The following is a 21,946-nucleotide window of genomic DNA, read 5'->3' as shown; positions in this document are numbered from 1 at the left end:
AAACCTGTGGAGTAATTATCTAAAATATTTTGTAATTAAATCAGACGAAGAGTCAGCATTTCAAGAACACAGACAGACTGTTATGTCCCATTTCTTTTTTAATTTAGTTTTTTTTAAAAAAAATGTTTTATGCCAAAAGTATTAGGCTTCTTCTAAAAAAAAAGAAAACTAAGAAGTTAGGTGTCATGGATATGGGCAGGGGTTGAGATTCCAAGTTTGAATAAATTATTAAGCAAGAAGGAAGCCATCAGGGAAGAAATTGGTTTGTTAATTGGGTTTAATAACACAGTGTGGTTGTGGAAGGGTAGGAAAAAAACTCAATATGAATTTGATGCCTGTTTTAACCTAGGAAAACAGGAGCTTATAAATAGAAGCTTATTAGCCAGTTCTATAGGACCTCAGATAGTGGTGGAAATATACTTCCTTTTAGTGTCAAGCTGTGTTAGGCTTTTTATGTGTTGATATTGTGGATTTGAGGTAAAACTCAGAGTTCTTAGCAAGACACTGTTAAGGCAAATGCTATTCATTCTTGCTTTCAGCCTTTATTCATAAAACACCAGTTATGTGCTAGGCTGTGTCCTAGGGTTGGAGTGAGGAAACAAATGAGTGAGTCATAGTCTGTGTTCTCAAAGAACTTGGCCTCCAGTGATGGGAACATAAACCTGGAGTGGTCTGAGGAACACTTCTTGGCTTGTTAAAGAGAAATAGGAGGACACAATCTAGCCTGATCACTTGGGTTCTACAAAGGTTGTGTGATGCTGTAAAGAATGTGTGAAGAATTAAGAGTCGTGCATTTCAGGCAGAAAAAACTCTATGTACAAACACATGTTGGTAGGACAGCATGATCTGTTGTGGGATCTGTGAGTCCCCAAACTCTTCAACAAATCAACCATGATGTAAGTAGTAGAATAGTCCATTGTCCATAGAAACCTTGAAAGTTCCCTGACCCCTCCTACTCCTTCCCGGTCGAACTTGGTTCTCAGGGTATGCCCTGATACCACCTTTTGATAACTATTTTTATTTTTAGCATATTTTATTGTCTGGTCTTTGCTGGACTTTTAGCTCTGTGAATACAGGTTCATATCTGTTTTAGTCACAGCTACATCCCCAGTACCTTTTACAGTGGCTGGCACATAATGAATGTTCAGTAAATACTTAGGCAACAAATAAATGGTATTATGGATAACACTGTAGTGTTATGGAAAGCATACAGTAATAGCTTTGTTGGAGAAGAGATTATGACTTAATGCATGTTTTTAGCTATGGCTTCTTTTCCTTTAATTTCAACCCAGATTTTTTTTCCTTTTCTTGCTAGATAGAGTTTAGCCTTCTAGACTTCATGGAGAACACACTTGTCTCTTAAATAGCTTACCTATGTTTCCCCTGCTTCCAGTGATTCAGAGGACATGTATAACTGCAAAATGGGACCTCTTGTGTGAGATAATGTTCAGTTAGCACATAGGTTGAAAATTTTGTAAAGTCAGAATTGCTCTTGAAAATCAAATGGTGACCTAAGGTTAACCTAATCCTTTTTTGTAGCTTTGCTTGAACATCATTTCAAGTTGTTGGCTTATTCAACAAAAAACTGTCTTCAGATAGGAATGTCACACTCTTGGTAAAGTAACATGCTCATGCTGACAGGCATGTATCACCTGAGATTTATTGAGGAAAAAGTTTCATACCTTCCCTGGTATGTTCAGTCTGTTTTGTTCACATTTACAAAAGCTTATGAGTTTAAAGTGAGTAGAGGAGCTTTATTTCCACAGGATTAGTTAATTTAGGCATTACTGTACTAATATTTTATGTGATTGAGACATTGACAGGGCACCTAGCTCTGAAGGATCTAGAACAAGGTGAATGTACAGAAATTTTGTGAGATCGGAAGACTGCAATCCAGCTATTCTTTTAGCTAGAAATCTCTAATCCATTTTTCAGTGAAATAACTCAGTCATTATAACAACTCTGAGAAAGATCCTGTGAATTTGAGGTGTTTTCTGAATCATCAAAAAAAGCTAACATTAAGTGTCACTGTAGGTCTAGCACCATGTGTATTATTGAATTCTAAATATTACTTACTATTTGGTTATCAGAACAATTTGTTCCCTGATTTCATCTGGTTGGTTTATTATTAAACATTTATTGTTAAGTAATATTTATGATTAATATTAAAATATGAGCTTTGTAATTTAATATAGTGTCTTGTATTAAATACTGTGCTTTTAAAACTTACATACAAGGGACTTGGGGATGTTATAAGACAGGCTTTGTGCCATGCTGGTATGAAACTGACAATGGATGTATCACATGGTGGCTTGGTTGGATACATTGTATTGTGACCTAGCTATTATGCAGGAAACATTTCGTTGTACTTAAAAAAAATATTTACTATCTCACTTGTGTAAATGACAAAGTAATGTTCTTTTGCATCATCTCTGAGCTTTGTATCAGGGTGGCACTCAGGTCAGTGATGCCAACTACTTGCTGATAGTGTTATCACAAAATCTCTCTTGGCAAATGTCAAAACAACAGGGCCAAATTGGCTTTATTGCATTAGTCTGTTAACCTGAAAATAGTGCAGCTTAAGATAAAAGCCATGATTAGGTACTATTATTTATACATAATTTATATATAAAAAAATGGATTTACAGAGACCATGTAATTTGTCCTAGGCCACACTCCTAGGAAGTGGTGAGCCTGTTTCTAATCTGGGCAACTCCACAACCCTCTTAACCCGTTACTCTTTACCACTCTCCAAGATAGTTTTCCTCTGGCTGGAACTTCCCCAGCCTTGATCAGAGCAGTTTTTGGTTTATGGTAATGCTAATTTAAGAGTCCTTTATCTTTTGTAGGAGGGGTTAAATGTAGAGATCCAGGCTTTGCAGGAGTGGGATGTGGGGGGAGGTGGAGGGGGTGAAGGAATATATGAGAATGAATGCTAAGTGGAGCAGGATAATGTAGAATGTGTGGCAGTTTATTATATATCTCTTTCTCTTATGGAAGCATCCTTATTTAGGGTTTACTTTTTTAAAAGACTCTTTCAAACATAATGAGAAGAGAAAACAGTATGGCAAACCGCCCAGTGTGTTATCACTCAGCCTGTAACAGTTATCAATATTTTTTTTAATCTAAACACCTTTTTTGAGGGAGAATAGATATTTTAATAGAGTATCTCAAAGCAAATTCCAGCATATAATTTCATGTTTTAAGACTGTGACATTTGGAGTGTAACTTAAAATACTTTTTTTTTTTTTTAAGTATGATCCTTATACTCTTATCACTCCCAAGAAAAACCGTGAAGTCCTTATTAATATGATTTAGTTTCCATTCCATGTTCAATTTCCCTGAATTGTCGCAAAAACAATTTTTTGTTACTGAGGGTTTGATTAAATTAAGATCCATAAACGGTCCACACATTGCATTCGGTTAATTTGTCTCTTAAACTTGTAACATTTCCTCCCCGTTTTTTTGTTGAGGAAAGAAATGGAATCCTTTTTGTAGAATTTTCAATTTTTGATTTGGTTATGTCCTTATGTTGTTTAACATGTTTTTCTGTTCTTTATCTTGCTTGTAAACTGCTACATCAATAGATTCAGATTCAGCTTATTTTGACAAGACTATTTCATACATGGTACTGTGTATTTATTTACTCTTATCCCTTAATGGGATGTTAATATTGATTCAGGTTCAGGTGTCTTTTTCACCTAATGGATTGATCTGGATTTATTAGTTTGTTAGGGGTTGCTTGGTAAACAATAGCATATATATCTGATTTTCTTATTTTGCAATTCCATCATTTTCCTGCATTTATTAGTTATGATTCTTCTGTGGAGAAGCCTTTCATCATCAATTATTTGATACCTTGAAATACAGTAAAGGTAGGAGGGTTTGCTGCCCCTTCCCCAGCAGTTTAAGGCTTTGCTTTATAGGATAGGAGGATGCAGGGAAATGAGCAGGGGTTTGTCCTGGTCCCCAGCATAGCCTCCAATCACCTTCTGCATGCTTGTGAGCTTGATGGGGAGCACTAGGTTGAGACCCACAGAGAAGAGCTTGCTATTCCACACTAACATGTTACTCCACACTTGGCTTTTAAGCATCCGTAAAAATGTAGCTTATTACTCTTTATGGTGGTCACTCTTTCTCTTGTACTTTTCCCTAAGTGAAACTGTTAAAATATCTTTGTCTCTCCTTGGAGGATCTTGGCTCCCTTTGGAATTTGGCTTACTCGGTTGCCTTATGATGTCAGCTCGCTCTCTGATGGGCTCAAGAAAAGTTAGGATTTTGAAGATTATCTGGCTCTTTCAGGTTGTTAGGTAGTAGCAAAATTCATTGCAGCTGTTTACATCCTAAGTGGAAGTGGAAGTCTTACCTTCCTATGTACACTTTAAGTATCTGGATTCTTTTATTTAAAGGATCTTATTAGATTCATCTATGTCGTTGCATGTAATCAGTGGTTAACTTTTTTAAAAAAATTATTATTGCTATGTTTGTTGTTTTATGTCAGAATTACTATTAAAATTTATTTTTGTATGATACTATATTTTCAGTACATATACATTTTGACAGAAATGTTTCATTTTGGGGTATTTATTGACTGTCATATATTGAACAAGCTTGGGGTTGTGTAATGTATACTGATGTATCAAACCCAGCCTATGATATCAGTGAATTTATAGCCTAGTAATTTTCAACCATATTAATGTTACCTAGTGACTGCTTACTCTGACGCTTGATCCCCCAAACCCAGTCCTCATTGCCTATTTAATTTAGGATCTTTGCTCTAGCAGGCCCTAAATAGACCAAAATGCTAAATAATTGCATGCTGTGATTTTTCAAGCACCTACTGTGTGTAAAATGTTTACGCTTAATTGTTATGCCTGTGTACTATTTTAAAAGGCAGAGTTACTACTCAGGTGTTAGGATTGGTCATTATTCAAGCAATTTAGCACTTACCATCTTTACATAGCCCTCGGCACCTTAATGTCATTTGCATGCCCCACACAATTATTTGAGTTTTACCTGAGCTAAATGATAAAATTTGGAGGGAGAGTTTTTGTGGTTTGGCCAGGGGTGCTTCTCTTTATCTGCTAGTATTCTCTTTGTCTTTTAAGTTTCAGGAATACGCCTGGAATCTACATTTAATAATATTATTTAATGTTCCTAAGCCACACATAGACTTAGAGCCTAACTTTGACAAGTTGCTTTGATCCACATGTGTCTGAACAAAAAGCTGTTGCTGGAGGACAAAAAGGTCACCTTGATAAAATAATGGGGCTTTGTTGAGATGGATGTGCTCTCTTTCAAACCATGAAGAATCTGTAATGAAGTCATCCTGTTTTAAACCTGTTCTTTCAGCTGCAGGTGTCATTTTTGCTTATTTATTTGATATAATCAAACCTTCGAATCAGCTTGTGCCACAGATGAAAGCCAGGAAAAACAGGGCAGAAAGGGATATGGGGGAAATGGTTGAGTGACACAAGGTGTTTTTTTTTTGTTTTTTGTTTTTTTAAATTAAGATAATAGTAATTTGAATGTGAGAGCAGGTTTTAAGAAGTGACTGGTTATGGGCATGTAGTCATCAGCATTGTTCAGTTAATTGATCTTGGAGTCAGTAGTGAATTTATGCATATGTAAATCCCTAAAAATAGGCAATTCATACTTTCTGAAAAAGCGATTTGAAAGCTAAAAAAGGAATGTGAGTAGGTGGTTCCTCAAATAAAGTTATGGATATGAAAGGAGTTTGAACAAGTGAAAGCTTGTTCGGTTTCTCTGCAAAATTTCTTTAATTAATACCTAGGTTCTTTGTATAGTCTTTATGCCTCTCTAACCTTGGCTATCCAGACCCTTCCTTTACTTTTGATCCTAGATATCAGTAAGCTTCTCATAATATTTCATTCCTTTGTCAGGAAGGCAATCTGCATGGACCCTAGAATCAGGTAGACTTGAACTTGAATCCTCTTCAGTCTTTTAGGAAATTGTGAATTTAGACAAGTATTTTAGTCTCTGAATCTTGGTTTGTCTACTTAACATGGAACAAAATCTATCACCTTATATTGTTTTGAAAATTAAACAACAAGGATAGAGCGGTAAGCATAGTACCTATTGCATAAATGCTCAGTAATGTTTGCGCCTTTTGCCTTCTTATCCAGCTCTGTTGATTTTTGTTTTTAAATTAAAAAACCCTTTGATTTATTATTTTTAAAAAGGAATTTATTAGTTTTGAAATTCTTTCAAATTCTTTCAAATTTACTAGTACTGTAAATGTGATATATTTTTTAAAATTATTCTTACAGAAGCTAGCTCTGAAAATAACAGACATTTCTAAGCCCTGTAATAGGTAGTATTCTTAGTTTAGCATTGAAGCTCGCAGGTAATATTGAAGTGTTTCAGAGAAGATTATATCATTAGATTTTGTAGCTAGCATGTACTTTATCAAATTATTATGAATCCATTATTTGTTTAGCAAAAGAGTATTTATTTATAATTAAATATATTGAGATAACATTGGTTAATGTTATATCAATTTAAGATAGAAAACTTTATAATTTGGTATCTCCGTACTCTTGAGTGCTTACCACCAAAAGTCTAGTTTCCTTCTGTTACCATATATTTGATCCCATTACCCAATTTGCCTGCCCTATCTAATCCCCTTTTCCCTCTGGTAACCACCGTTTTGTTATCCAAATCTGTGAGTTTATTTTTGTTTTGTTTTGTTATTTCGTTTGGTACTTTTTCATTTTATATTCCACATATGAATGAAATTATACAGTTTTGTCCTTTTCTGTCTGACTAATTCCACTCAGCATAGTACCTCAAGATCCATTTATGTATTCATAAAAGGCAATATTTCATCTTTCTTAGGACTGAGTAGTATTCCATTGTATATAAATACCACATCATCTTTACCCAATTATCAGTTGACGTATCAGGTAAAGTGCATCAAATGAGGCAGACTCACAACGTCTGTTTTATTTCATTTCAAAGTTATAAGCAAATGTAGGAGAAAATTTCATGAATATTTAAAGACAGAAGGTAATTCATCAACAAATGAAGTACAATAGTCATAATATAAGCAGATATGGAAACTTTACAGTTGAGCCCTCAGATTAGTTCAGACTTAAGACCATCGTCCAAGATGAGTGATACCATTTATGTTGCAATTATTTATACATTTAGAAAGTAAATATTTTTCATAGGAAACTGCATTCAGGCTCTAATCTTTTATTTTTTTCCAAGTGGTAGCACTGCAGACACTTTGTAGTAACAGTGTGTCTTTCTTGTGTGCTCTTTTTATTATTAATACTTAAGTTATTAATACTTAAGATGCTCGTGGGAATAATATACATTTCCTTTATTTTACACAGTAAAATAAAGGGAAAGAGTAGAATGTTCTGTCCTTGGTCTCCTTATGACAGTCAGGGAAATGTTAAAGCCTTTCTGACTCATAGACTGACTCACCAGAGGACAGAATCTTTAATGTGTGTTATTTGCAAAATGCCCCTAATATCTAATATCATTACCAGTTTCCTTATAGTTACCCTGAAAGTATTTGTAGGTGCAGGAGTGTGTTTTGTGGTAAAGACCATTATCAAAAATGGGGATGGTAGTCATTTGGCATGGATATTGTCACCGTCCTTTTTTCTGCTAATGGCAGATATTACTGTTTGATCATGGTGCTTTGTAATAGAGTCTACATTTGCCTTCAGAATCTTTTTCAACATATTGTTTAAGGCAGCTATACTACCAGTTAATCACAGGCCCACAAAACAAAGTTATTTTTCAATCTTGGCTTACTGTTTATTAAATTAATTTGCATGAGAGATTACGAATTTATTTAAAAGTTAAGGATCTATCAAGTTTGCGGTCCTATAAGCAGGCCCTAAAGTATATAGGACTCAGTTTATGCTCTCAACCAGTTTACTTTGTTATGGGTCAAATAGACATGCACACAATGTAATACAGACTGAGCTATATTATTGGTGTGAAGAGAATAGAGAAGGATGCAGTATTAATTTTAATTGGGAAGGTTCGTAGTATTGGGATTGTGGACATTGAGGGTAGGGCCTTCATGGTAGTCTTTATAAAAGTGTAAATTGTTGAAAATGTGGAATGGATGGAGTGACAAACATTACATTTTGGCTTGAATAGTACTGCAAAGATAGGGTACAGAATCAAATAGAGAAGCTTGATCTCTGTACAAGGGATTTTGGGTTTTATTTTCCTGTTCCTAGGCTACACATGGTTTTTAATCAGTAGAATTATATGATCAGAGCCTATGCTTTTAAGAGGATAACTGTTGACAGTTTGTGTTTTGATAATGGAGGAAGCCTTTGTAGTGATACAGAAAGAGATGATGAGGGTATAAGAACTAAAATTATGAAATGGAAAGTAGTGAATTTTAAAGACATCATTGGTAAGTGAAACATGCTAAATAGAGGTTGAGGTCTGGAGAAATCGAAATGGTAATTTATGAAGAAGTAATACCTATTGAATAAAAAAATCCTTTTTGTTTTTTGTCCAAACTTTTTCTATGTTTATGTCTTTAAAATATGTTTTATATAATAAATTTTAAATTTTTTTTTGGTTAGAGTCTTTTGGTATTGAATAAATGATTTTCATTTTAAAATGCAGGATTTTTTTTGTTAGAACTTTTTAAATGGAAAAATATGAGGATATTTATGTATTTAAAATGACTTAAAAATAAAGTCTTCCTTCTGTCTTCTCAGTTCTCTAATGGTGCCCACTATTAATATTTTGTTGTATTTACATATATCTTTATGTGATCTCTTTCTCCTCTATTCTTAGTTACTTTTATAAAATGGGATCTAGTGTACAGTTTCTCAAATTAGCAAAAATGAACATGTTTATGTATGTGTCCAAGAAGCAAAAGCAGATAAACTTGAAATTATGCTTTGTTATCAATGTTTTAGTGTTCTCTCTTAACTTAGAAATGATCTAGTGAGCCAATGATTATCAATTAATTCAATTTAATGTTAATCCAAGGTTTTAAAGTTACCTTTAAAGTTTTTGGAAGTTATCTGTAAGCTAACTTACTATAAAACATAGTTATTGTTGAAATAAAGTGTTTGTCAGAATAATTATTTAATTTAAACACAGGTTTACATTTTCATAATCTTTAACATTGTATGTGAGTAATACTGGCTTATTTGATCAGTAAGCCTATATACATTTCAGAAAAGTTACTCTAATGGCGTAAAAATGTACACAAATGAAAAATCAGAAGACAAACATATTTTATTAAACTAGTTTTGTTTGTCAGACATTTGCCTTAATTAGTGAACTTGGTTTTAAAACCTTTCTGACCTAGTTTCTATAAGAATAATTTTAAAAAGTTTATTTAACATATTTAGAAGATCAGTTTACTTATTTTCTGGCAATTTTGGTAATATTCAATTTATATAGGTGCACAATTATCCCTGTAAGCCAATCAGAACAGAGTTGTTTTAAGAGACTTTATAATACAATTTATTAGTACCCTGTGGAGAAAGGAAAGTATTATGTACTCAAAATGAGAGGTAAAGGCCTTTCTGAATTATAGACACATAGCCATGTAGTTTCTCAGAGCTTCCAATTCTACAGTTTCAGCCATGGCTAAAAAGTTAATACGGAAACACACAACTTGACCTGTCTAGGTACAAAAGAGCTATTCTCCTTCCTGTTGGCATGAATTTCTAAATTGATTTGAGCTCAGAATAGGTAAACAAAAGAGATAAATGAACATGTAGCTAATGAATTAGATTCTCCTTTTTCTCTCACCCAGCACAGACTAGATCTGTGTAAACCATTAGTTTGTTTACAGAGATCGCTAAATGGAAGTCCATAAAATCAAATTCTCAATCATTGTTATCACCAATGGGGAATAAGTTATTGACCATAAATAAACTAAAAAACAAAACAAAATTATAAAACAGGAAGTTAAAATAGAAAGACAGAGTTAGCAAAATTCGATTGTTCTTGATTCACTTCTGGAAGATAAACATGTCTGTGAGGTGTACTACTTTGGCAAAGAAATTACTCAGTTCTGTTAGGTGAATCCATTGAGTATCTTGGGATCTCCAAAACTGTTAAAGGATAAATTTTAGAAGAGAATAAAATCATGACTCCCATTTAGATATCAAATGAACTTATGTGAAAGATATTATTTATCTCATTATTAACAAGGTAGTCAGAGATGTTACAGCTGGTAAAAAGGAGAATGCAAAGAACAGGTCCATTTATAAATTTATAGATCAGAAATATTGAAGTAAATTTGCAGGTGGATGCAAAGCTGGCTTCTTCCACAGTGGTGGGGGAAAGTCAACTGAACTGGACAGAATTTATTTGCATGTCTGTAGATAAGAATTATTTGCATTACCATTAGTTCTCTGTGTGTTAATCACTGTCTTTACAGAGTTATGAAATAGTCCAGTGATAATTCCTGTAGGAGTGAAAGGCTGCAGCATTTCACTGGAAGGATCTCCAGTAATCTCTCTTACTCATTCCAAAGTTTTATACTTTCCTTTACAAAGTGATTTTTTTTTTTTTTTTTTTGCGCCTGTATTCCTAGAGAATTATTTCTTTTTTTTTTTTTTTGGCATTTTTTTCTGCTTAGCCTGGATATGTAATTGCATCTCTGGTTTGTTTTATTTTTCCTTCTCTTCCGTTGAGTTTTTTTCTCCTTTATTTTAGGAATATTTTCTATTATGTCCGTCTGCTTTTCTGTTCTATTTTTTTTTTAGTTATCCGGCTTCAGGGATACTAATCTTTCTGTCCAATCTCTGTCCTAAATCTTCTATCTAATTGCTTTACTATCTGCCTTTTTTTCTTCTCAGTACTCAGATTATCTTAAGATTTTTGTCATTGACATAAGTTTGATTTTCAGTTTTTGGTTCTTTTTTTTTTTTTCAAATTTATTGTTCTTAATTTCTTAGCTCTATGCATGATTATTCAATTTACCTGTTTTGTCTTTTCTTCTTTGAGCTTTTGTTTTATTAAATATATGTTTTTAGTAGGTTGTTTTCTGTTACAAAGAACTCATTGAGGGTTTTCTTATTTTCCTTTTTATGTATCTAGTTTTATGCTCTTGTGTGCATTGAACCTTTTTTGTGTGTTTGTTGTTTTGTATTTAAAATAAACTTGAGAAGTTGAGATTAATGGACTAGTCAACTTTCTTAATTCATTTTATTTCTCACCCTGACACTAACTATAGTGTCTTTTTATATTAATGGATGGAAATTCTTTTGAGGTCGTTGCTTAACATGACATCTGGTATTGTAGCTCTTAATTCCAGCAGAATTTTATTTTGTGTGCTGTTGTATTCTTTATATCCTTCCCATGATTCTAATAATGAAAGTTTAAAAATGTATTTTAGTTTTTATAAGATATATGTGCTTTTTAAAAAACCCAAATCACATGTTCATATTTTTTTAAAGGAGATAATATTACCCAAAGTGAAGAAATAATGTAATGGAAATTGGAAGATGTGCTATAGAAATGTTTTTTGTTTTTTCTTTTTATACAGTCTTTGGTAGTTTAATTTTATTATTTCTGGAGTTTGCTATCATCCATAGCCCAAGTTTATAAACGTGTTTATAAAAATGTTTTTTTATTTATTTTTAACACCAACTTACTCATTTAAGTAGTATATTCAGTATTTACTAAGAGTCCTGTAGAAGTCACGAGTAGCTTTTGGGCTTTGTTGCATTTGATTATATAAGAATACAAATTCCAATTATGTAATGATATATGTACTTATCCTTATTTAGGAATGTTTACTTTTTTGTCTCCTCAGATTCTGTCCAATTTTAAGAACAAATGCACCTTCTAGCTCATGGAAGAAAAAACACAAATCAAGACATTTTTGGGTTCCAAATTGCCGAAGTACGTAACAAAATCTGTAAGAAGTACACTGCAGCCAGTGCCAAATGGGACACCTGTTAATTTATTAGGAGCTTCCAAGAGTAGCATCGTCAAAAATTACATCAGAAATAATGGCTCTGATTGTCCATCATCCCATTCATTTAATTGGAGAACGGCAACTAAATACCAGCTTAGTGCACAAAGTGCTGAAGAGTCTAATGATACGGAAAGTTCATATGATAAAGTAATTGATCCTGAAAAACATGGGTGTACTCAAGGAATGTTTGATAAAAATGGAATAAAAGGAGGTTTGAAAAGTGTTTCTTTATTCACATCAAAGTTAGCAAAGCCGTCCACTATGTTTGCATCATCTACAGAGGAGTTAAAACAAAAGTCTTTGTCTGGACCACCTAATTTGGGTAAATTCACCAAAGGTACATTATTAGGAAGGACTTCATATTCTTCAGCCAGTGCTCCAAAATCACAATTGAATGGATTTTATGGAAATCGATCGACTGGTAGCATACAAAGGCCTAGAGCAAACTCCTGTGCCACCAGAAGCAGTTCTGGAGAAAGCTTAGCACAATCCCTAGACAACATTAAGTCTCTTACTTGTGAAAAAATGGTAAGGTCACAGAGTTTTTCACATTCCATTCAGAATTCATTCCTTCCACCTTCATCTATAACTAGATCACATTCCTTCAATAGAGCTGCAGATCTTATTAAGCCTTATCAGAACCAGCAGCTTCCCATTAGAGTGCCTCTGAGATCAAGTATGCTAACAAGAAATTCACGGCAGTCAGAAGTACTCAATGGGAATGAACGTTTAGGATATGGATTTAATAGACCTTATGCTGCTGGCGGGAAGAAATTGGCTTTACCAAGCAGCCCAGGTGTAACTTCTGCTCTGGGTTATAGGCTGGTTCATCCTTCTCTTCTGAAATCTAGCCAATCTCCATTTTCTGGAACTGTCACAGTTGATAGTAATAAAAATTCACCTGCTGTCACATATGTAGAAGAAGATGCTGCACTTTTGGCTAAGGAAAGAGCTACTGATAAGGACCAAGAACTAATTCAAAATGATAGTTATAGAACAGAAAATGGCCAGACCATGAAGCGTGATGCTAAAATTAGATACCTGAGTGATGATGTGGATGACATTTCCTTGTCGTCTTTGTCATCTTCTGATAAGAATGATATAAGTGAAGACTTTAGTGATGATTTTATAGATATAGAAGACTCCAACAGAACTAGAATAACTCCAGAGGAAATTTCACTCAAAGAAGAAAAGCATGAAAATGTACCACCAAAGGATATATTTGATTCCCCCAAGGAAAATGAAGAATCTTTCATTAAAACTGATGAGTGGATAGATATAAGTGTCTCTGGTAAATATTAATATCCTTAACTTTGTTATTTCCTAGATAATATAACTGAATTTACATTTAAGGATATCTTCTGATTAATTCCAAGATAAGTTATCTGCCTTATGATTTTTGCTCCTTGTCCCTTTTTTTTTTTTTTTTTTTTACTTTATGTGAAGCAACAGCAGTAAAAACAAACACACAAAAACCCATTCTTTTCCTAAGGTATCTTACTTTTGTTCTTTGACCATTATACATGGGCTTATTCCTACTTAAAAAACTGTTTCCCACTTCCCACAACCAGTGCCACGCCATTTTAAACTATCTTCCCTTAGGGTAGTAGTAGATCATTGCTCTTTGTTAAGAGTAAAGCTATACCAAAGGATAAATGAGCTAATATAGGTTATGTCTAATCTAATGAAATTTTTAGTTTTTTTAAAGGAGGACTTAGATTTCTTGTTTAGCAAACTTTCTAGCTAATACTTTCAGAGGAACTTTATTTTTTAATTGAAGAAAGTGAGATAGCACATGTTAGACATTTCCTCTTACACTTGGTTATTCTGGCACTAACTGCTGGAGAAAATTTATCCATGTGCCAATATAGCCTGAAAAAAGAACAAACTGAAGGGATTGGGTAGAGGCATGTGGTCCGGTCAGGGGACTAGGCCATGCCTAGAGATGTGCATAGCATAAACCCTTGATTCTCTGAGGGTCTTTTGATTAGGAGCAATTGCCAGGATGGACAGCTTTTTTCCTGCAACTTCGAGGTTAAATGATATACATGGAGTAAGGAGTTTCCTGGCTAGTACTTAAACATAAGTATCTTAGGAAATGTTAAAAGAATATTAGGCTTTATTTATATTTCTAGAAATGTAGCAGAAGTAAAAGATGGCTCAATGAATTTTCTTTGTCTATTGGGAAATATTTCAGTAGGTTATTTTTAAGATTTTACCTCTTGATTTTTTAAATTTTTTTTTTATTGGGACTATGTTTTAGCAGTTAGAAAATGCTACAGTTATTAATGCCTTTTTTGCTAACTTTTTTGCTATATCAAATTATTATAAAAATATTTTTACAACCTGAGAAATAATTATATTTTTGTGAGTTAATAACTTTTTTTCCTCTCTTTTTAAAAAATCAATTGAAGACAGGAGTGAATGTATGAAACATACTTCTGGGAATAACTTGATTTCACTAGATACAGACTACAGAGCTGGTTCTTCGTTTGAACTCTCTCCATCCGATAGCTCTGATGGAACATACATGTGGGATGAAGAGGGCTTGGAGCCCATCGGAAATGTCCATCCAGTTGGGAGCTATGAGTCCTCCGAAATGAACAGCATAGTATGTATGGATTTTTATACTCTTTTGGAAAAGTTTGTTTACCTTACTGTAGAGAGACTTGCAGTATTGATTAGATTATTTGTAAATTAATGAATTAGTTCTCCTAGTTTTAGAAATGGAAAATCATATCTTTTAAGGGTCTACAAAACATCTGATTTTAATACATAATAAAGCATATATTTGTGTCATATGACACTTGAGTTAAATATACTCTTGCATTTGTAATACGTATACATACAGACATACTGTATTCTTCCGGTTAAGGTAGGCTAGTGGTTCTCAAAGTAGGGGAAGGGCAATGTCGAGGTTTTTTTGGTTGTCATATTGAGGAGTTCTACTGGCAAATAGTGGGTAGACACCAGGAATGCTGCTTAATGTCCTAGAGTGCACAGGAGAGCACCCATAGCAAAAGAAGTATCTAGTCCATCTGATGTTAGTGGTGCTGTGGCTGAGAAACCCTTTACTAGGCTATACTGAGTCAACTCTCAGGAGCTTAACAAAATAAAAATTTATTCTTTATTCTTACCAACTCTGTTATAAGTATGGTCAGCTTTCTAGGGCAACTGCCCTCAATGTCTAAGCTGTTTTGACCTTGAGGTTTTACCATCTCCTTTTGAGGCCTTGTCACTGTGGTAGAGGAAGAGTGCTGATTTCACACATGCAATTACTTTCTTTGGCCTGCAGAGGGCACATGGCACTGTCACCCACAACCTATTGAACCAAGCTAATCTTATATGTAGTAAGCAGGCAGGAAGCAGGAATTATAATTTTCACATGTACCTAGCAACAAGGGAACCAGAGATGGATAAGCACTAAAAGAACTGCCATGCATTTATACATGCATATTTTAAGAAACGTTGCAAGTAATGTGGATGATATACTGTATGAGTGAAATGTAGTTGCTGTGTCTAAAGGGACTCATTGTACTCAGTATATAAAATGTGATTTCCCAGTAAGTGTATGTGGGAAATTTGGTAGTCTTTGTGAATGTATTAAATTCCAAGTGGATTTTAGGTGATGTAATTTTCTACACTCATATAAACCTGTGATTTGGGGCGGGGCGGGGAGGGCGGGGAACATTGTTACCATGGGCTTGTTAAGTTGCACAAACATAGAGGAGGCACACATTTAATTTAGAAAGAATATTCCATTAGAAAAAGGAAGATTACAGTTTAGGGCCTTATGTGCTTTCTTATTATTAGGACTTTTTAAAGCCAATGTTTGAAGTGGGAATGAACATTGTGTCCAGCAGGTGGCAGCAATAAGCGTTAATATTTGACATTTTTCAAAAGAGTCTACATCTTCAGTCCACCTTTCCTCTAACTTAATGATATGATAGCTTCTATGAGTTCAGAATGCACCTGGATTGTTCATTAGTCTTTTAAGATCTTAGATCTTTGGATCTAAGAGGAAAACTCAGAAAGGATGGAGAATTGGTGCAAAGTGTGTTAATATATGCTGATAGTGGATTCACTGTTTTTGCTCTGAAATTCTGTCAGTATTTTGCTTTTTATATTTTAAGTTAGGTGTGTATCTGTTTGTAAGTTTTTCCTGGTGAATTGGTGATCTCTGTCCCTCTATGCTTTATGTTTTAAAGCCTCTTTCTGATATCAGTGTATTTTAATATACCAATTTTATTTATATATTTTCTACGCTTTTATTGTCAGATTTTTGGATACGTAGCAAATAGGTTATTTTTAAAAATATGTCTTTTTATTTTAACTGATGGGTTTAGTCCCTTTATGTTTGCATTTATTGATATACTTGGACTTCATTGTGCTATCTTATTATTTTTATTTAAATTGGCTCACTTTTTCTGTTCTTTCCTTTTTTTCCTAAATAGTTTAGATATATTTAACTTAACCCCAAAAGAGCTTAAGTGCGTTCTCATTTTTCTTTGTCTGTCCATTGCCTCTCACCAGAGGCCTTTCCTGACCCTGTGTCCCTCTCCCTGCCTTTCCGCCCTGCAATTCCCCGAAACCACTACTAGAGTTCTCTACAACAGTGCTCATTCCAGTCCAGGTCAAGGTAAGGTGCTTTCACTGGAATGTATGTAAGTCATCTGTATCACTACTAACACAGTTTAGTTCAACTCACTATTTAGTTCAATTGACATTGTTTTCATAGCAAGACTTTTTCTTTGAAGTAAGTAGTATATTGATTGATACACATTGTGGTGCAAGCTCTTTATCTTGTCATGGACCTTAACAACACTCTAGAATGACTTCTTTGCATGCTTGGGTCTAGAAACTAGGCTTTTTTTTTTTAAATACAGTTTTGTTGACATGTAATTTACATACAATAAAATGCATGGCTTTTGCATACAACACAAGGGAATTTTGAAAATTTGTATATACTTGTTAAACGATCATCCATGTTTCCTTTGATTTCATTCATTCTTTCAACCTCCATGACAGCGATAATCGCTATTCCGGTTTTTATATCACTATGGGTTGGTTTGACCTATTCTTGAATAACATGAATAAAATAATAAACAGGTCTATTTCATGCCTGGCTTCTGTGAATCAATATTATGTATTTGCTAGTTATACTTTGTTTATTTTTTTTTGTTACATAATATTCCTTTGTGTGAGTGTACTTATTTTGCTTTTGAGGAGCGTTTAGGTTGTTTTCAGTTTTTGGCTATTGCTGCTGCTTTGAAGGTTTTGCTATATGTTTTTCGGTGAACATTTATGCATATTTGGTAAAATATGTAGGAGAGGAATCCATGGATTATAGATTATACTCCGTATAGATTTAGAACCTTTTCTAAAGTGGTTGTACTAGTGGTTGTACTAATTTACCATTTTTTTTCTTTATTGTTAGTTATACTCACTGATAGTAAATGAGCAGTCCAGAAATTCTACTTTCCAGTCAACACTTGGTGTGTTGTCTATTGAATTTTTGCTGTTCTGGTTGGGGTATAGTGTAGTTTTGCATTGAGTTTTTTGTCTTTTGTTTTGTACTCATTGAATACTTTCGAATATATTTATTTGCCATTAAGAAATCTTCTGTAACATGCCTTCTATTTGGCTGCATGTTCTATTTTTTTTCTTAATGGTTTGTAAAAATCGTTCATATATTTTGGACATAAATCTTCTGTATACAGACATACCTCAGAGATATGGCAGGTTAGGTTCCAGGCCTCTACAGTGAAGCAAGTTCTATTTTGTTTGCTGGTGGAGAGTCTTGTCTTCATTTTGCAAAAAAAAATGCAACATCTGTGAAGCACAGTAAAGCAAAGTGCAATAAAGTGAGGTATGCCTGTGTGTCTCACATGTATACATGTACACACATGTGAATATGTGTATATATGTATAATATATACATGAGGTTTGCTTTTTAAATCTCTTGATGTCTTTCGTTGAAGTAGAAGCTAACAATTTACCATTTTTTTTTATTGTTAGCTCTTTTTTGAACTGTGAATTTTTTGTTTATCCTAAAGACATGAAGATATGTTCCAGTGTTTTCTTATAAAATATTTACTTTTTAACCTTTCACATATAGAGCTACAAAGCCATCTAGAAAGTATTTCTGTATGTGGTGTGAGATAGAAGTCAAAATGAATTTTTTTCTGTTTTGGAAAAATCGTCCTTCCCCCACTCTATTGCAGGGTTATTTTTGTCAGAAGTCAGTGGCTGTATTTATGTATTTCTTGACTTTCTTTTAGTTCATTTTTCTTTTTGTTTATTCTTATGTCAATGTTATATTGTTTTAATTACTCAAGCTTTAAAACCTTTTCCAAGGTTTTCTTAGCTCGCCTTTTTCAATCTATTTAAATATTAGAATGAACTTATCAGTTTCTGCAGAAAACCTGAAGTATTTTTTTTAAATGAGATTGCATATAATTTATTGAACGATTTGGGTAAATTTAACATAGTTTCTATAGTGAGTCTTTCAGTGCATGAATATGGTATGTTCCTCTATTTTGGACTTCAGAAATATTTCTTGATAATGATTTATACTCTTCTGTAAAATTTAAACATACTTTATTTTAGATAGTTTGTTGTTTTAAGTGGTACTACTTTAAAATTTTAGTTTTTGTGTTTTTGTTGTGTATACAAATATACATGTGTTTTGTATTTTGACCTGTTTTTTCAGTGACCTCAGTAAATTTACTTTTATTAGTCTAATAATTTGCCTGTAGATATTTTTGGAATTTCTACATGTAATATCCAATCATATCATTTGCAGTCTTCATTCCCCCACCCTCCCTTTATTGCACTAGTTAGGACTTCTAACATAATGTTGATTGAAATGATGATAGAATTTCAGGAAAATTTTAATAGTTCACCTTCAGTTTCTGTTTGTGCTTGGGGATTAAGAAAGTTCTCTTTTTCTTTTGCTGAATTTCTGTTGCGAGTGAATATTAATTTTTACTAAATACTTTCTGTACATCTATTGAAGTTATCAGATTATTAGTCTTTTTTCTGTTACATATTTTCTGTTATGTGTGGTAGATTGCATTTCTTGATTTTCAGATATTAAACCACTTTTTCATTACTGGAATGAATTCACTTGGTTGTGATGTATTATCTTTTTAAATGTTGTTAGAATTGATTTCTTACTTAATGCCAGGGCTCAGTATTTATTGAGCAAGAGCTCAGTAAATGTTAGCTATTTATTTTTATTTTATTATCTTTTAGTTTTAATTATTTTACATTTATGACTTTAATGCATTTGAAGTTGACGTGAGACATAATTTCCTCTCATTAATATTTCTCCATAATATACTTGGGGAACTATACAGAAAAGACAATAAAGCAGGCCTGAGATTGCCTGCCGTTTGAAAGGCCAGTGCTTTCTGGTGAACAGTTCTCCTTCAGTCATATACAACTCTACCTAAGTGATAAGAATGACTCACTGTGCGTAAAGTGTACAAACAATGTAGTTTATGCTGAACACGTGCTTTCCTTCTGTAATTCTAGAGTTTTGGTATGTGCTAGGTATAAGTGCCCATGTAACCAGCCCCCAATTAAAAACACCAAATTTCCGAGGAATGTCTGTAATAGGCAATGCTTTTCCTGCATTGTCATAGCTTGTTGCTGAAGAAATTAAATCTGATCTGTGATTCCACTGGGAGAAGGCTCTCAGAAGCTTATACCTGATTTCCTTCAACTCTGCCCATGTACCTTTTCCTTTGCTTATTTTGTTTTGTGTCCTTTTGCTGGACCAAAGCTGTGAATATGAATGTTTGCCACATCCTATGATTCTTCCTTGTGAATCGCCTAAACCTAGAGGTAGTCTTGAGGACTCTGACATAGGTCCTGATTCCAAGTTACCTTTATTCACTTCATGACAGTATCTTTTTTTGTTCATCTTTTACATTTTATCATAACCTTTTGAAGAAGCTATGGACCAGTTTCTAACTACTGTTTCAGATTTGGATGAATTTCAGAGGAGTAAATCGGTATTGATAGATTGGGAACTACTTTACTAATTATTCTACTCTCAGTCTGGTATTCTTGATTTTTAGCCTTATACCTACTCAGGGTAACTGAATATTTTCAACTCCATAAACTTTTCATATCATTGATATTTAACTTTTTTGAAGATGAAATGCAGCAGTTTTTATCTCCTAGTAAATATCAGAATCATATTGTACATGTAGAGTTTTAGGTAAAAAACATTTTCCCTCTTGTTTTGAATCCTCTTTGCTGCAATGCAGTAAACAATAGGAGAGGTCTCATTGAAGAGGAACTACATGTCATCATGACTGATTTCCTAACACTAAAATATTTAGGAAGGAATAATTGTAAATCATCACATGGAGTGTTTTTATTTTTGGAAGGATTTTTATAGGAAGCCTAAAGTAGTGGAACCAGATGACCACTGAAACTGTCTAGCTTTATTTTTCTATTTTATCAGCTTTAACTCATCTTCACATAGTAGGCAAGTTTAACATCCTAATCATTTAAATAGAATCTTTTTCACTTTACAGTTTAGATTTAGACTCTTGCTTAAATGCGTTTGACACACCAATAAGTAGTTACGCCTTTAATTTTTCATGATGCTAACATATTTTATTACACATTTTCTTTCCTTTATTTTACTAAGGGAACAACTGGCTAGATTTGGCTTTCTACCTTGGTGACTGATTCCGCTAGACTTTATTGAGACTTTTGAATGTGTGCTGAATATAATATTCTTAGCAGTAGTTTTTTTGAAATGTGAGTTCCCTAGGTTATTTGTACTGAATTTTGAAATATTCTCTGGTCCAAAAATGTAGCAGAGGAATATCAAATCTGGCTTGTATTTGCCTCATTTAACATTTTTTTTTTTTAATTTAAGAGGAAATCCCAGGAATTTAAAAATTGTTGTCTAATTTTGTATCAGTGGTATTACTGTCATTTAATTTCTTCTGGGTCTTTTTACTTTAAAGGAAAGACTGGGGATGCTTTACTCTTTTTAAAGTATATCACATATATTTTCTCAGAGATGGTAGCAACTTTTCTCCATTCTGCTTGTTTTTCACTTCATTTAATAGTGTTTATACCACTTTCAGGTTGTTTTCCTTCAACTCTGGTGAGATAATGCTGCTGCTGCTTCAAATCTGTATCTGTGTTTAGGGGTCCTTTATCATATTGCTTCTCTTACCTGCATCCCCATGCAAAGGCCATTTGACATTATATTTCTGTAAATGCTCCCATTCTGAACCTTTGCCTATGTTGTTCTTTAGACTAGCATGCCCTCTTCCCATGATTCTTTTGCTTATCAAGTTTATTAATTTTCCAAGACTGTATTCAAACTTCTATGTCCCCTCCCTCTAAGGGTTAATTAACTGTTCAGTGATGAGACTCCATAGATCTTCTTAGATACTCCCTGGTTTTCTGCTTTCTTCTTTCTCTTATTTAGGTAAGGACTTCCTCTTTTCATCTTTTTTTTTTTCCACCTAATATGGACTTAGTATTATGTAGATAGGTATTAAGTAAATAGTTCCTTTCAGTTAGAATTAATCACTTCTTCCTTTATGCTTCTAACCATATTGCTTCCTTCTAGTTTTAGTACTTTATTTTGCATTGTAGTGTACTAGTTTTTATTTTCTCCCTGCATACATGGAAGTACTTTTGAAGGCAAGAACTGTACTGTGACTTATTTATCTTTCTTCCTATCCCAGGGTAGAACCTGTTGATATTTTGAAGCGCAATTAGGAACCTAGATAATTAAAGTGCCAGTGATGTGAATTATATATGGTTTTTAATTTAGTTTTGTAAAATTCTCCTTTTCTGATGTTTATGTCACTCCTCCCCCAGGTTTTATCATAGATCGAGCATCAGTATTAAGTTCCTGTTATTTATGGTTAAATTCTATTGTTTTAATTTAGAAGAAAGTCTCATTTTGGTCTGTTGACCATAAAGGTATTTTCATGACTGAACTTTTGT

At 33.5% G+C, this 21,946-nt stretch overlaps 1 protein-coding gene across 10 annotated transcripts in view; it reads left to right on the top strand.

Moving 5' to 3' along the window:
- Positions 1–21,946, top strand: part of CCSER2 (coiled-coil serine rich protein 2) — a 170,037-nt gene that overhangs the window by 23,999 nt on the left and 124,092 nt on the right. For all 10 annotated transcript variants that reach the window (XM_016130168.2, XM_016130170.2, XM_016130166.2 and 7 more), the window contains 2 exons: positions 11,789–13,244; positions 14,368–14,564. In XM_016130168.2, the coding sequence (XP_015985654.1) occupies positions 11,828–13,244; positions 14,368–14,564 (1,614 nt within the window). In that variant the 5' untranslated portion in view covers positions 11,789–11,827. The remainder of the gene's footprint in view (positions 1–11,788; positions 13,245–14,367; positions 14,565–21,946) is intronic.

The sequence above is a fragment of the Rousettus aegyptiacus genome, unplaced genomic scaffold, assembly GCF_014176215.1.
Source record: "Rousettus aegyptiacus isolate mRouAeg1 unplaced genomic scaffold, mRouAeg1.p scaffold_m13_p_6, whole genome shotgun sequence".
NCBI lineage: Eukaryota > Metazoa > Chordata > Mammalia > Chiroptera > Pteropodidae > Rousettus > Rousettus aegyptiacus.
This window is presented reverse-complemented; position numbering and strand designations above follow the sequence as displayed.